Source organism: Apium graveolens, chromosome 4 (assembly GCF_009905375.1).
Source record: "Apium graveolens cultivar Ventura chromosome 4, ASM990537v1, whole genome shotgun sequence".
Classification (NCBI taxonomy): domain Eukaryota; kingdom Viridiplantae; phylum Streptophyta; class Magnoliopsida; order Apiales; family Apiaceae; genus Apium; species Apium graveolens.
In genome coordinates this window covers 296,250,896-296,267,869 of record NC_133650.1, presented here as the reverse complement: position 1 = coordinate 296,267,869, position 16,974 = coordinate 296,250,896, and the positions used below count along the sequence as shown (strand labels likewise).

The 16,974-nt window shown below is 38.5% G+C and overlaps 1 protein-coding gene across 1 annotated transcript; it reads left to right on the top strand.

Moving 5' to 3' along the window:
• The first annotated feature begins 1,876 nt into the window (after window positions 1-1,876).
• On the top strand, window positions 1,877-4,103 carry LOC141717235 (gibberellin 2-beta-dioxygenase 8-like). Its single transcript, XM_074519328.1, has 4 exons — window positions 1,877-2,002; window positions 2,103-2,554; window positions 3,277-3,607; window positions 3,713-4,103. Exons 2-4 carry the CDS (start codon window positions 2,109-2,111, stop codon window positions 3,941-3,943), a joined length of 1,008 nt encoding a protein of 335 aa, XP_074375429.1. The 5' UTR covers window positions 1,877-2,002; window positions 2,103-2,108; the 3' UTR covers window positions 3,944-4,103.
• Window positions 4,104-16,974: the final 12,871 nt, after the last annotated feature.

Here is a 16,974-nt window from a genome sequence, read left to right as displayed (position 1 = left end):
TTTACAAAAAAGGATAAATAATACTTGCAAAATTCTAAATGCCAAGTTAATACAAGTTGTGTATCCATATTAGCCAGATACCAATTTGGTTTTTGCTTTTCGAATCTTTCTCTCAACTTTCTACATGTGTGGTACCCCTCTTATTCAAAAGGAGTCGAAAAGCTAATTATGTGGAGTGACGGCGCCCGTTACTCCCTCAGCCCCACTCGTTAGCGTGTTTTTTTGCTATCTGTTTCTCGTACTTTATACATATTTTAAGATTTTTATAAATTCTAGTGCCTTAATTTTTTTCTAAAAAATTATAAAAATTTAATTTTTTTAAAAATTTTAAATTATTATATTTTTATAAAAATCAAAGTAGTGTGTATCGAGATCCGTTTAGAATGTAAAAATTTGGATGACATGAAGAATATATATTATCGTGCATAAAAAGGTATTACTGTATATCTAACTAAAACGTAGATGTAATTTCTCTTTAGATGAGTTGCATAACTAGTAACAACTAACAACCCACTAATGCAAGATTATCGTAGAATATAGGAGGAGAATCTAGAAGTTACAGATCAGACGAAAAAAAACAACTTGACACAGAAGAGAGGTAAGAACACCGCCCAGGGATACAGAAAAGACATTCTTGCATGTCTTTTTATTCTTTTTTCCTTTTTTTTTGTGGGGAGTTTCCCAGCCTAGATAACAGAAAAATATTTACTTCACATTGGTCACTGAAAAATTAAAAATATATAATTTTCAGAACTCTTTTTCACATTGCCTCTAAATTATCAAAATAGTTTCTAGCCGTTCTGAGATATATAAAGCCCAAGAGGAAAAAAATTTGTTTCCAACAATTTATCAAAGGATTTATAAAAAAAATAAGACATTGATAACATTTACGTTAGTCCAACTAAGCGAGAGACGTATCTGATTTTTTCAGTGATATCTCTAAAATATATTTTGTGCCTGTATTTTTTAAATTTTTTCTTTTGTTTTTCATATATATAAAAAATTTGTAACCTGAAAATTCAATTTTTTTGGTGTCTCATTTATTAGCATAATTAAGAGTTTGGTCTTAGGTCTCTGCTAATTTCTAGATATGTAGTACATGTTATGTCAATATATATAATAATGTAGTTTAAGACTATAAACATTGATCTTGTTATTTTTATTATATATAAAAAATTACTTGCGAAAAAAATATATAAAAATGGAGAAATAAATAATATCACCTTATCGCTATCAATTAAAGGGTGAAAGCAGTCCCATCTAATACAGTTGGGCCAAGTTTCTCTGGTTATCCCACTCCCTAATTCGGAGCTGGTCCCTGGATCCCGGCCCTGATAGGCACCTAACTTATTTCGTGTGGGGCTTTATCGTTAAAAATCTAGATGTCTCGTAATTCGTATGTACACATTTGGCCAGACCAGAAACGTAATGTACCCAGAATTGTGTGGTCATGAGTTTCGAAAAATATATGAGAATATTGCGAGTTGTTCAAGAAATAGCAAAAGGCAAATAATTAATTTTGATTTTACTTTGCTCCTCTTCTTCTTTTTTGTAAGTTCTTTCTTTGGATGAAGCAGAAAAACAAGATTATTTAGAAATATACATGTGTAGATATGTATGTTTACATGTTTCTTTAGTTTGTCTCCAAATTTTGTTGCTTGTGGAAATTTGTATGAGTATGAGCTACATAGAGCGGAGATGCCGGTGTCAAACTGCTAGCTAGCTAGGGTATTTGAATTATACATTCATATGGTTGTCACTTTCCAATTGGCTATTCACTTTATGAAATTTGTGCCCCGGCCACAAATCGGAGAGCAAGTGATCAATTATTACAAGAAAATATCTTGAGCCTAGCCACAAAAATTCACCTATATATATTGGAACAAACTTCTCATAGCAATGAACATCGATCTCCTATGAAATTTAGTCTCACTCATATTAAAATGGATTAGCCTTAATATACCTGCGCAGACCTTAATACCACAAATTAATCCCTAACAAAGTAAGCTTTAGATGAAATGTGTGTATGTGTGTGTGAATATATGTTAATTGATTAGTACTTGCAAAATTTGATCTTAATTTATTATATTGCTTTTTCTCAGTTCAGCATGGAATGCGAGCCACCACTTGCGCAATTCTTTCGAAATCTGCCCGCAACAAAAATATTAGAAACTAATGAGCAGCCAATTGATGTATCAAGATTGAAATTCTACGAGTTACCACTGGTGGATCTTGGTCGTTTGAATTCGGGCCATAAGATGCGCCGAAAAGAGTGTGAGAAAGAATTAATAGAAGCAGCAAAAGAATGGGGATTCTTTCAAGTTATAAATCATGGAATATGTGAAGAAATGTTGGTGAAATTGCAAGAAGAACAAGTGAAATTGTTCCAACAGCCATTTCACAAAAAGGTTAACCAGAATCCTTCAAACTCACCCACGGGCTTCTACCGTTGGGGAAACCTGGCAGCCTTGACTCGCGCTCACTTCTCATGGTCCGAAGCTTTCCACATTCCTGTGTCCAGTGTTTCAGATTTTAGGACTTCAAACCATCTAAGGTAACACCTTAATTTAGAGAGCTTTTTCTCGTTTTCTAAATTACATATGAGAGCTTTTACACTCTCACACACGTATATGTTGAAACCTAATTAAATTCCTACTTGCTTAGGGGCACTAGTTTTTTCAATTTGGATTTTACAAGAATATATTAGGGTTCCACAGCGGTGCGAATTTAGATATACTTTTAAGTTACTCAACCTTGTCTTGTTTGCTGAGCGACCTTTTGTCTGAGTAGCTACAAGCAAGTGGTTATTCATACTTAAACGAACTTTTTGGATCAGTCTCTTTGTACGTGGGTGTGTATGTGGAAGAGAAAGACTGCACATTTGGAAGGATTTTAGCCTGATACACACGGACCAAGTTAGATTTAGTATTGTCAGATTTGGAGCATTTAGGTATACACTACTTTGATAGATATTTATAAGTAAAACTAAAACAACCTAATCCTCACCTTAAAGTTCCTTATATATTTCAACTCTCTAATGTTTTTCATATATCTGCAACAATTCCGCTTGTTGAATAAAATTTACTACTAGGCTTTACTATGATAACTTGTGACGAATTATAGGAAAGGCAATGTTTACACAGCTATAGCTAAACAATAAGAAGAAGAAGAAGAAGAAAGCGGTTCAGAATTAACTCCCATAATTATCTAGTATAAATTATTATATATATGTAGAAAAAATCCGTTTAGAAACTAATTGAATATTGAATTCTGCAGCTCGACGGTTGAGGAATATACTGAAGTGGTCTCTGAGTTAACTCGAAAAATAGCTGAAATATTAGCAGATAACATCGGGATCTGCTCTTATAAAACATTTCTGGCAGACAAAGTGGTGCCGAGCTCATGTTATCTTCGAATGAACAGGTATCCACCTTGCCCTAAGGCTTATTCTAAAGCTTGTGGTCTAGTGTCACACACAGATACTTCCTATCTCACCGTATTGCACCAAGACAACACTGGAGGGTTAGAACTGATGAAGGATGGAGCTTGGATTTGTATTAAACCTAATCCTCATGCCTTAGTCATCAATATCGGTGACCTATTCGAGGTAGAATCTTTTATTAATATACAACATTTATTTTGGTAATTGATGTAGAGCAGTTAATATTTTTATACATGGATCATTGACTAATGAGTTGGGTGATATTTGCAGGCTTGGAGCAACGGTTTGTATAAGAGTGTGAGGCACAGGGTTGTAACGAATGGCCAAGTTGAAAGGTTCTCGGTGGCCTATTTTTCTTGTCCTACGACTGATACAGTGCTACGGAGTTGTAGCGAACCTTCAATTTACAGGGACTTTAGCTTTGAGGAGTACAAACGGCAAATTCAATTTGATGTGAAGTCTACCGGCAACAAAATAGGGCTTCCTCGGTTCTTGAGATGAGACCATTTGCAAATGCATCCAAACACACAATAATTAAACGTACTTTAATTATGAATCCGCAGTACGTAATTTATGATAGTTTACCCATTGTTTTACTTTAAATCTGGCTTGTATGTTGATTTCAATAGTTTATATAAATGTTTTATATTCGTTTATTATGAAATAACAACTTATTAAAACATTCAAGTTACAAACGTGTAAGGTTAACGTGCACCGAACTGCGTCGTGAAATCCTGTTGAATTGTAAAATCTAGTCTTTAAAATATGTATAATGTCGAGCCTATTGTCATTACATTCTTGTTCATGACCTTTTATAATCTCCTCGAAAATTCAACCGCATCATAAGTTAAATATGTAAAGAACCTAAAATTGTGTTGATTATAAAATTGTGTTGATTATCTTTGCACTCCTAATTAATTTTAAATACCATTTACCGAAACCGCTAAGCAGGAAACTCCCATAAGATCACTACAAATATATTTTCCTGCCTTTCATCATACACCTAAACATCAGTAGATCTAAGAGTTGTTCTAACTCCTTTCAGAGGAGTAAGAAAAATTCGATGGTGCCTCTTTTTTAGTCGGAATCTCTTTAATTTTCAAAGAATATTGTATAATACATCCCTGAAAATGTCAGGACAATACTTAAAATTTGTGCTTTCAAATTATGTTCATACAGGATAAACATAAAGGACAATGTGCACCATTTGAAGATAATCAGGGGATCATAAGTCAGGAGTGTAAGATTATCTTATTATTATCTGATTATATGTTTATTTTTTTCGTGTAAAAAAAGAAACAAGTTCGAAGATATATACTTAGAATATTTTCTATAAATCAATTCTAAGTATGCTAATTTACTATCTATACTATGCTATAATAATCAAAATGGGGTATAATTTATAATTTCGTTAACCTCTCATTTTGGTTATCGCTTTCCATCGTGACCGTCGGATCTTCTTTATCTAATAATAATCAGAGTCGTTAGATCCAAATACTAAAAAAATACACTCCACAAGTTCTCAGGTTCGAATACCGTCAACAACAAATATTTATATTAATATTTACAAAGATACATATAAGTTTTGAGGTTTGAAATCCCATTAACAATAAATATTTATATTAAAGATACATATAAGTTTTCAGGTTTGAATCACACTCACCAACAACAAATATATATATATTATTATTTATGAATATAATTTAATCAATCATATACTATTTATACTATTTAAACCTAATTTTAAATTATATACAATATAATTATAATTATATAATCAACATTATTATTTAATTATTTACATAAAATTTTAATAAAATTAAACAAAACAAAAACAAAAATATATAAATATTAATCAAGACCCGTTCATCACAACGGTCGTAAGCTAGTATCATTAAGAAGAAATTTAAGTAGTTGACGTTAACTTACCCTGTAAATGTAAATATAGGTATCCATATAGAGAAATTAAGGTATAATGTCTTGGACCCTGATATTTAGAGGGTTTGATATTATTTTAAAATAATATATATAATAAATTTTCGTAGTCAGGCATATTACAGAATATATATTTTATCCAAAAGATTGTATTAGCGTGGCCTCGACACAATTATATGGTCATGCTGTAATTTAAGTTGAGCTGTTTACGAGTTGTTCGAGCTCGAACTCATTTTGTAAGACTCAACACGGCTCGAGCTCGACGACACACTTTGTACCCATTTATAAAAACGAGCCGAGACGTGCTAAACCGAGTCGAGTATGTGCCGAGCTCGAATAGAGCTCGACTCGATATCCAAAACTCGACCTGTCTCGACTCGAACTCGAACTCGTATACAAAAACAAGTATCAGAATAAATTTAATCAGATTCGTTCTTTCAGGAATATAAACAAACACCTTGTTTAAAAGAAAATGGTAGAAGAAAATCAGAAAAAAGTAGATACTACATACCAGTGAGCAATATCAATAATTCAATATTATACACAGATTGAAATCACTATATCCACCAAATACCCAAGTAAACACAAAACACACCCAATACCAATACAGAATTGGTTTTGAGTTGACTCAGCGATTGATGGAGATGAGTTTGAGTTTCTGAGAAATTAGGGTCTGAAGAGTGATAAATGGATGTTATATCCATTTAAAACACTTCATATTGGCTTAAGTTGATGATTTGACCTCAAGTATGTGGTATTTTTAATGCATTTTGTGTTGAGTATGTGCAGGGCTTTAGTTGGAGGCAGGAATGGACTTCTATATGCTTTTATGGTGATAAGAGATCAGGAAATGAAATGCGAGCGCTTGCGAGAAGATCAGAACAAGAAAACTGCAAAAAAAAATCTAGAAGCCAAGCGCGCCCGCGCTTGACCTAGGCACGCCCGCGCCCCTTTTCCAGTAGCAGAGCGCACCTGCGCTTGATCTAGACGCGCCCGTGCTAGATCGAGCAGACAGAATCCTGATTTTAGTACGTTTTGGATATTCTGAGCGGCCAGGTCAATCTGAAGCATATAAATAAAGAAAAGGAGACGAATTTAACAAGAAGGAGCAAAAAGGGAGAACTCTGGAACCCAAAAGCACACAAGACGGCTAAGAAGAAGAAGATTTAGTTCTACATCGTTCTTTTGTATTATTCTAATTAGGCGATACTTTAGATGCTTCTTTCGGATTTGTTTTCTAAACCTTAATACTTTAATATTCTCTTGTAGTATTTAGAACCTTTTTACTATCATGTTTTCATTGGAACCCATGATGGCGAGCCGTTCGATTATGAACTAATCGTTATCGTGGGATTCTAACGGATTTATTTATGGAGTTTAGTAGTTAATTTCCTAAAGTTTTCAGTGTGTGATGAATTATTGATTTCCTAGTATGGTTGTGCTTAATCTTCTTGGATGCGTAGCTAACATCTAAGTTGTATTGTTAATCTCTATTGAATGCGAAAGTGGATATAGGGGTTTAGAACTTGCCATGCTAGCATAGGTTTATGGATGTTTTAACATGCATGGTTCGTAGTATAATTTTAACCATCTTACGCTACCCTATGTGATCTCAATGGATAACTTGCTCTTAAACCGTTATGTTTTCAAATCTTATAGACATATAGGGTCTAAATATAATTGGTGTCTGCCCATCTTCTATCTAATTTGTGCATGCTGAGTAGTAGGGTATACGTATATTGAAAGATAGCGTGTACTAATTTTGTGTTGTCTGATTAGTTATCATAACCATCACATACTATGATTAAAGGCATAAACTCTGAACGAAGTATTTAATGAAGTTAGAATCCCATGTTTTATTTCATATAAGTAACTTGATTATAATCTTTTAGTTAATTCATTCTAGCATAATTACTTTTAGATAATCAAACTCAATTTGATACTTGTCTTAGCAGTGAATAATAATCATACATTGTTGCATAAGTGCACATTTTGAATTAAACCAATCTCTGTGGGAACGAACTAAACTTAATCTTATACTACTTGTGACCGCGTATGTTTGCGTGTTTTTGTACGAACAAGTTTTTGGTGCCGCTATGGGGGATCGGTGTTAAATTTAGTTTATGTGCTTGTCATCAGTGGTCGTTAAAGTTCACTGACTCAGAATAATTTCTCTTACCAATTTTACTTTGCTTGTGTGTTTCAGGTATTCCATCGAGCGTTGATAAGTGGCATTTTATACCACTTAGAACGTCTTAAAATGGCTTAAATTGGTGTCTTGAAATCAAGTATTTTGTGTATTTGATGCGTTTTTCTAGTGATTATGCATTTCAGGGTATTAGTTGCATTTCGGGGGAGGAATCATCAAGAATAAGCCTTGGCATGTGTTCACCATTGCGAGAGGAAAGGAACGGGCAGATTACGGCGAAGAAACGGAGCAAACTTGGATTTTTTCCAGTGGAGGCCTGCGCGCCCGCGCAGCTATGCTGAGCGGCCGCGCAGGGTCGGGAATTTTGCTGAATTATTTTAGACTTCTACTTCTGTTTGGCTTCCAACTTCTATGTAATCTGAGTTTTATGGGACTATTATATAAGTAGATTTGAGACGTTTTCACAGGGAGGATTAAGAAGAAGAAGATTGTGTTTTACGCAAGAAGCGAAGGAGATAAGGAAGAAGACCGATTTAGCACACCGCAACGAAGAGGAAGCATATTTTCTTGTGATTCTTGTCTCGTTGTAACGTTGGATGCTAGTTTTCTTGCTTTGACTTATTTACTCTTGTGACGTACTCTGTTTTAATATAATTAGTTTAGTTATTATTTTCTTGTGTTTGTTTATCATGATTTCATATGAACCCATGATGGCGATAAGTTCTATTATGGGCTAATCGTGATCATGGGGTTGCAACGGATTTATTATGGAATTCTTTAGTTAATTGTTTAATACTTTAGTGTGTGATGATTGCTTGATATCTAGTATTGGTTGTGCGTATTCGTCTTATGTGCGTCGCGAACATATGAGATAGGGTATTAATCTCTTGTGAAGCGACGGTGGATCTTGAGATTTAGAACTTGCCATGCTAGCATAGGTTCATGTACGTTGTGCATGATTAGTGGGTAACTCTAACAGTTTTATTTGCCCTATGTAATCAAAAAGGAATAACTTGTGCTTAAATCGTTGTGTTGTCAATTTCTGTAGACATATAGGAACTCAACATAATTGATGACTATTCGACTTATATCTTAATTGTGGATGCTTGGTAGAATGGTATTAGTACAATGAAAGTTGGCTTTTATCAGTTTCGTGTTATTCGATTAATATCATCACTGTCACATGCTAAAGGTAATAACAATGGCTATAGAAGGAAGTAATAATGAAGTTGTGATCTCATGAGTGTTTTATTATTGAAGTGTTAGTTAAGTGGTTAATTAAGTAGTTAATTATAGTTAATATTTAATCAACAATTTTAAGTGTTATTATCTTAACATTGAGAAGTAATCATACATTGGTGAGTGAGTTTAATTAGACAATAATTTAGTCTGAGTCTCTGAGGGAACGAACTAGAAAATATTCTATATTACTTGCGAACGCGTATACTTGCGTGAATATTAGCGCGTGTTTTCGCCCTAACAAGTTTTTGGCACCGCTGCCGGGGACTCGGCGTATTTGTTTAGTTTATGTACTTACCATCATTGGTCATTAGGACTCAGTGATTAGGACGTAGTAGTTACTTATTTTTTCTGGTTGTGATTCAGGTACTTTAGCAAGCGTTTATGCAAACTCGTTCTCGTGCTCGCAAGAGGATTTTAGATACAGCTGAGGAGACAGACGAAGTTCTTGATATTCCGGAGAAGTTAGATTTTGAGGATTCGGATTCAGGAACTGAGCAGAAAGAACCAATAAACATGGGAGATCATATTGTTCAAGCTGATCCAGCTCTTATGGATTTTTCTCGGCCTAAAATTGATGACATTCAGTCAAGCATCCTTCATCCGGCTATTCAAGCTAACACCTTTGAAATCAAGCCGGGCACTATTCAGATGGTGCAGAATTCTGTTTCTTTTGGAGGAGCGGCAACTGAAGACCCCAACATGCACATAAGGAATTTTGTCGAGATCTGCAGCACTTTCAAGTATAATGGCGTGACTGATGAGGCTATCAAGTTGAGGCTTTTCCCATTCTCACTAAGGGACAAGGCTAAAGACTGGTTACATTCTGAACCAGCTGGGTCCATCACTACGTGGCAAGATCTTGCGCAAAAGTTTCTGGTGAAATTTTATCCGATGGCAAAGACTGCTGCTATGCGGAGTGCTCTTACTCAGTTTGCGCAGCAACCTACAGAATCTATGTGCGAGGCTTGGGAACGCTACAAGGAAATGTTGAGAAAATGTCCACATCATGGAATGCCGGATTGGATGGTGATCACTGGTTTCTATAATGGTTTGGGGGTCCAATCTCGGCCCATGCTCGATGCAGCAGCTGGAGGCGCCTTATGGGCTAAAAGCTATACTGAGGCGTATAATCTTATCGAGACGATGGCTGCAAATGAGCATCAAAACCCAACTCAGAGGATGACGTCAGGCAAGGTAGCAGGTATTCTGGAAGTTGATGCAGCCACCGCTATTGCAGCCCAGCTCCAAGCGCTATCAATGAAGGTTGATTCTCTGGCTACGTATGGAGTTAATCAAATAGCTATGGTTTATGAGCTTTGTGCAGGTTCTCATGCTACGGATCAGTGTTCTCTTGTAAACGAATCTGTTCAGTATGTGAATAATTATCAGCGACAACAGCAGCCTGTGCCAGCAACCTATCATCCTAACAATAGAAATCATCCAAATTTTAGCTGGGGGAATAATCAGAATGCTATTCAGCCACCATATCAGCAAGGAGTGAGTAAATAGTTTAACCCACCTGGATTCCAGCAACCACAGCAGTATGCTACAAGGCAATCATATCCTCAACAGGGAAGTGCAGCTGCACCTACTAGTGCTGATTTTGAGGAACTTAAGCTGTTGTGCAAGAGTCAGGCGGTTTCTATCAAGACCTTGGAAAATCAAATTGGTCAATTAGCCAATGCAGTGCTCAATCATCAACCTGGCACTCTTCCCAGTGACACGGAAGTACCAGGCAGGAAGGAAGCTAAAGAGCAAGTCAAGGCTATTACCTTAAGGTCTGGAAAAGTAGCTGATGCTGAAAAGGCAAAAGAAGTAGAAGCTGAAATTAGAGGTGAAGAATCTAAGCAAAGGAGAAAGCGGAGGAACCAAGGAAGACTACTGTTGAACACACTCTGCCTAAGGCTAATACAGGGGAGAAACAGCTCTATCCTCCACCACCTTTTCCTAAGAGATTGCAGCAATAAAAGCTGGATAGACAGTTCGGGAAGTTTCTGGAGGTGTTCAAGAAACTTCACATCAATATACCTTTCGCTGAGGCTCTGGAACAAATGCCTAGTTATGCGAAGTTTATGAAGACTATTCTTTCAAGGAAGGTGAAACTGGATGACCTTGAAACCGTTGCTCTCACGGAAGAATGCAGCGCTGTTCTGCAACAAAAGTTACCACCAAAACTGAAAGATCCAGGAAGCTTCACCATTCCTTGCACAATTGGCAATCTGACGTTTGATAAGTGCCTTTGTGATTTGGGAGCAAGCATTAATCTGATGCCGTTGTCGATCTTTAAAAAACTGGATCTGCCTGATCCAAAACCCATGTACATGTCACTACAATTGGCTGACCGTTCCATTACTTACCCAAGGGGCATAGTTGAGGATGTGCTCGTCAAAGTGGATAAGCTCTTCTTTCCAGCAGATTTTGTTATTCTGGATTTTGAGGAAGATAAGAAGATTCCCATAATCTTGGGGAGGCCTTTCTTGGCTACTGGCCGTACCTTGATAGATGTACAAAAAAGGTGAACTTACTATGCGGGTCCAAGATCAGGATGTGACCTTCAACGTATTCAAGGCAATGAAATTCCCTACAGAAGATGAGGAGTGCTTAAAAGTGGATGTGATTGATTCTGCGGTTACTTCGGAACTCGATCACATGCTAATGTCTGATGCATTGGAAAAGGCCTTAGTGGGGGATTTTGACAGCGATGATGAAGATAGCAACGAGCAATTACAATATCTGAACGCTTCTCCCTGGAAGCGAAAGCTGGACATACCATTTGAATCTCTTGGTACTTCTGACCTCAAGAACGCTGAAGGGAAGCTCAAACCATCAATAGAGGAAGCACCTACCTTGGAGCTCAAGCCATTACCTGAACACATGAGGTATGCTTTTTTAGGTGATTCATCTACGTTACCTGTTATTATTTCATCTGACCTTTCAGGTAGTGAGGAAGACAAGCTCTTAAGGATTTTGAGAGAATTCAAATCGGCTATAGGATGGACCATAGCAGACATCAAGGGGATAAGTCCTTCATATTGTATGCATAAAATTCTGCTAGAGGAAGGTAGTAAGCCAACTGTGGAACAGCAGCGAAGACTGAATCCCATCATGAAGGAGGTGGTGAAGAAAGAAATTCTGAAATGGCTAGATGCAGGCATCATTTATCCTATTTCTGACAGCTCGTGGGTGAGCCCCGTACAATGTGTACCTAAGAAGGGAGGTATCACTGTGGTCGCAAATGAAAAGAATGAGCTCATCCCTACTCGAACAGTTACAGGATGGAGAGTATGCATGGATTATAGAAAATTGAACAAAGCCACAAGGAAGGATCACTTCCCTCTTCCATTTATTGATCAGATGCTTGACAGATTGGCGGGACATGAGTATTTTTGTCTTCTGGATGGTTATTCCGGGTATAATCAGATTTGTATTGCACCAGAGGATCAGGAAAAGACTACCTTCACTTGTCCATTTGGCACATTTGCTTTTCGCAGAGTTTCGTTTGGGTTATGTGGCGCACCGGTCACCTTTCAGAGATGTATGATGGCTATATTCTCTGACATGATTGGAAATAACGTCGAAGTGTTCATGGATGACTTCTCCGTCTTTGGACACTCATATGATGAATGTTTGAATAATCTGCGCGCCGTACTCAAAAGATGTGTGGAAACTAATCTGGTGCTTAATTGGGAGAAATGTCATTTTATGGTGCGTGAAGGCATTATCCTTGGGCATAAGGTCTCTAGCAAGGGTCTGGAGGTGGACAAGGCCAAGGTGGGAGTCATTGAAAATCTTCCCCCACCTAATTCTGTGAAAGGAATCCGTAGTTTTCTTGGTCATGCGGGTTTTTATCGGCGATTCATCAAGGACTTTTCAAAGATATCTAAGCCGTTGTGCAATTTGCTTGAGAAAGATGTGCCTTTCAAATTTGATGATGAATGTTTGGCAGCATTCGAGACTCTCAAGGAGAGTTTGATCACGGCACCAGTCATTACAGCACCAGATTGGACAGAACCATTTGAGATGATGTGTGATGCGAGTGATTATGCGGTAGGTGCAGTTCTGGGACATCGCAAGAAAAATCTCTTCCATGTGGTCTACTATGTGAGTAAGACTTTAAATGGTGCCCAATTGAACTACACCACTACTGAGAAGGAGCTTTTGGCTATAGTCTTTGGCTTTGAGAAATTTCGATCTTATCTGCTTGGTACGAAAGTAACAGTATTCACTGATCATGCAGCTATTCGCTATCTGGTTTCTAAGAAGGATTTGAAGCCGAGACTCATTCGTTGGGTGCTTTTACTTCAGGAATTTGAGTTAGAGATCAAAGATAGAAAAGGTACTGAGAATCAAGTAGCTGACCATCTCTCTAGGTTGGAGAATCCCGATTCTACTTCACAAGATAGGACGTTAATCAATGAATCTTTTCCGGATGAGCAGTTGTTTGCAATTCAGGAGGAAGAACCATGGTTTGCAGATATTGTAAACTATCTCGTCAGCAATATAATGCCTCTTAATTTGACATCCGCTCAAAAGAAGAAGTTTCTGCATGAGGTGAAGTGGTATATGTGGGATGAACCATATTTGTTTAGACAGGGAGCTGACCAGATCATCAGGAGATGTATCCCGTTCTGTGAGACGGAGGGGATATTACGAGACTGCCATTCCACGGTTTATGGGGGACACTATGGAGGTGAGAAGACGGCAACTCGTATTCTGCAAGCAGGTTTTTTCTGGCCTACTTTGTTCAAGGATGCTCATCAGTTTGTTTTAAGGTGTGATCGTTGCCAAAGAGTGGGAAATTTGTCAAGAAAGGATGAAATGCCATTAAATGTGATGCTTGAAGTCGAGGTCTTTGATGTATGGGGAATCGATTTCATGGGGCCTTTTATCTCGTCTTGCAATAATCAGTACATCTTGCTGGCAGTCGATTATGTCTCAAAATGGGTCGAAGTTAAAGCTTTACCGATAAATGATGTAAAGGCAGTACTAAATTTTCTTCATAAGCAAATTTTCACAAGGTTTGGAACACCTCGGGTAATCATAAGTGATGAAGGATCGCATTTTTGCAACCGTAAGTTCACTTCTATGATGCAGCGTTATAATGTGAATCATCGAGTAGCTACTGCCTATCATCCGCAAACAAATGGTCAAGCGGAAGTGTCTAACAGAGAGATAAAGCGCATTCTAGAGAAGGTTGTTTGTCCGTCAAGGAAGGATTGGTCTTTAAAGCTCGATGAAGCTGTTTGGGCTTACAGAACAGCATACAAAACTCCACTTGGGATGTCACCGTTCCAGTTGGTGTACGGTAAGGGATGTCATCTACCTGCGGAGCTTGAGCATAAGGCCTACTGGGCATTGAAGAAGTTGAACCTGGATTTAGATGCAGCTGGTAAGAAAAGAATGCTTCAGCTTAATGAACTGGATGAATTTCGACTTCAAGCGTACGAAAATAACAAAATGTATAAGGAAAAGGTGAAGTGGTGGCACGATAGGAAGCTACATCCAAAGTTATTTGTGCCAGGGCAACAAGTTCTCTTATTCAACTCTCGGCTCCGACTTTTTCCTGGGAAGTTGAAATCAAGGTGGTCTGGACCTTTTATTGTCAAAACTGTGTTTCCACATGGAGCGGTGGAAATTTTTGAGAATGATCCGGACCAAGCATTCAAGGTTAACGGTCAGCGGTTGAAGCACTACTATGGGGACATGGCAAACCGAGAAGTGGTTAGTGCCATTTTGTTGACTACTTGAGCAAGGTACGAAACGTCAAGCTAATGACGAAAAAGAAGCGCTGCGTGGGAGGCAACCCATGAATTATTGTTACAGGAACCCTTAAAAGTTAATAACCTATCCAAAAACACAAAAAAAATCAGAAAACAGGGGCTGAAAAAAAAAATTTCCAGTGACCCCCTGCGCGCCCGCGCAACTAAGCTGAGCGGCCGCGCAGCAAGCTGAGCGCCCGCGCAGCTATGCTGAGCGGCCGCGCAGGGGTCGAGGACCAGAAATTTTTTTTACAGTTCAGAAAAAAAAAACAAACAAAAACAAATACAAAAACAGTTTTAGCCCATAAACCCACGATTTGTTCCCACTACCCCATCATTTTATCCCTTAATTCCCAAACCCTAATCTAATCCACACCCTATATATACATACACCTATCCTACATATCTCCCACAAAACTTCCTACACTTAAACCCTCTCACAAACATTAAATATCAGTTCTTACACGCTTTTATTCACAAATCAATGGCACCCAAGAGAGCACGCACTATTGACAGCAGCAACACAGTTCCTACTGCTGATTCATCGAGGGGTACTGCTGCAAGGCCTCGGTTAACTGACAGAGCCGCGGAGGAGGAGTACACTAGGCTGTTGGGTAAGCCGATTCTGAAGGAGAGGGGGTTTTTACCATCGGGGAGGGATGGTGAGTTGTTGCCCATGATTGCAGAGAAGGGGTGGATAGCTTTTTGTGAGTCACCCGAAGCAGTACCGATGAGCGTTGTTCGCGAGTTCTACGCGAACGTGAATGCTGAAAAGAATGGGTTTTCTGTGGTCCGTGGGCTGACGGTTGATTATCATCCTGCGGCGATTCGCCGTGTGATTGGACAGCGAGAGAGGAAGCCCGAGGAGGAGAACTGGAATGAAAAGACTGCTGAGGATTTTGAATTGGATTTGATTTGTGCGACTCTCTGTCGACCGGGCACAGTTTGGACCCGCAGTACAGGCAATTATGAGTATCGTCACTTTCCGGCGATCGCCATGAACAGGTATGCCCGTGCATGGAATGCATTTATTTGTGCTAATATTTTGCCTTCTTCGCATGCACACGAGGTCACAGTTGAGAGAGCACAGCTGTTGTGGGGAATTCTGAATGAGGAGTACTATGTGGACCTTGATGAGTTTATCTACCAAGGAATTCTGAAGTTTTTGAGGGGAGCAAAGCATATGAACATCCCTTATGCATCTACGGTTACGAAGCTATGCCGAGCAGTGGGAGTGAACTGGCCGGCGCATGAGCAGTTGCAGTTGCCAGCCGCTCCGATTGATTCTGGCACTCTGAATGGGATGCAGGAGTGGACCGGTGGTGAGCCTGAGGAGCATGGGCTGGGTTATCATCTTCCAGGAGGGCGTCCAGCACGAGGTGCTACTATGGCTAGGCCAGGGCGTGATGAGGCTGGTTCTTCGAGAGCTCAGGAGGGTGCTGGGATGGTTGATGTCCAGTATAGGAGGCTTTCACGGCGGATGGATGCCATGTATGAGACACAGAGCAGGTTTGCTCAGGAACTCACCCTTGCGTTAGGGACTGCTTTTCAAGGCCTTGGAGCTGATATCCAGTGGCCAGTTTTTGGTGAGGACTCTGCATACCCGCCGCCTGATACTCCACCCACCGAGGGTGATGATGATGATGACTCCGAGTAGGTATACCCTGTGTTCCTTTCTACTACTTTCACTGAGGACAGTGAAGATTTTTAGTTTGGGGGTGGTAGTTAAGGAATTTTGTGTGTGTGTCATTTAGTTGCATATTCATGATAGTTTAGTTCATATAGTTGCATAATTTATGCCATATAGTTATTTTTTTATGAATGTCATGTAGCTCATGCATTTACCATGATCCCTTTTGCAATGATTTATCGACTGAATTGTGATATTGATGTGAGTGTAGTGATAGCATTAAAGTGATATTAAGTTGTGTAGGTTGATATGCATGCTAGAAACAATTGTAAGTCCACTAAGTCTTAGAGAATGCGAAAGGGCTAGATTGTGTTATGATTTGGTTGTTTTCAAGGTCAATCTACTTATTATGCTTAGAATTCGATTATAGGTTCTTAGTGATAAAGACATGAAAAAGAAAAATTTTGGGGAAAAAAATATGGAAGTTGTTGCTAGTTGTGGCTAGGCGTCAAATGGCTAGTAGCCGGCTCGCGTATGTTGCGAGTAGTCTAGGCGAGTAGTCTAGGGTTGAGCAAGATGGAGCGAAACGCACTTGCTCAGAAATAAAAAAAAAATTGGCATAATTGATCAAGAGTGGGCTCTTTGGTATTCGAGTTATTAAGTTCTTAGGGGACTTTGTGCCTAGCGACCTAAGGCTTTTAGAGTCTGGGATCCGCTAACCTAACGCTCATTACATGGATATCATTGTATAAGTCTTTTGTGGACCTCACTCATTGCACGGTCAAATAAGCATTTGAGTTGTAAATAAAAAGCACGA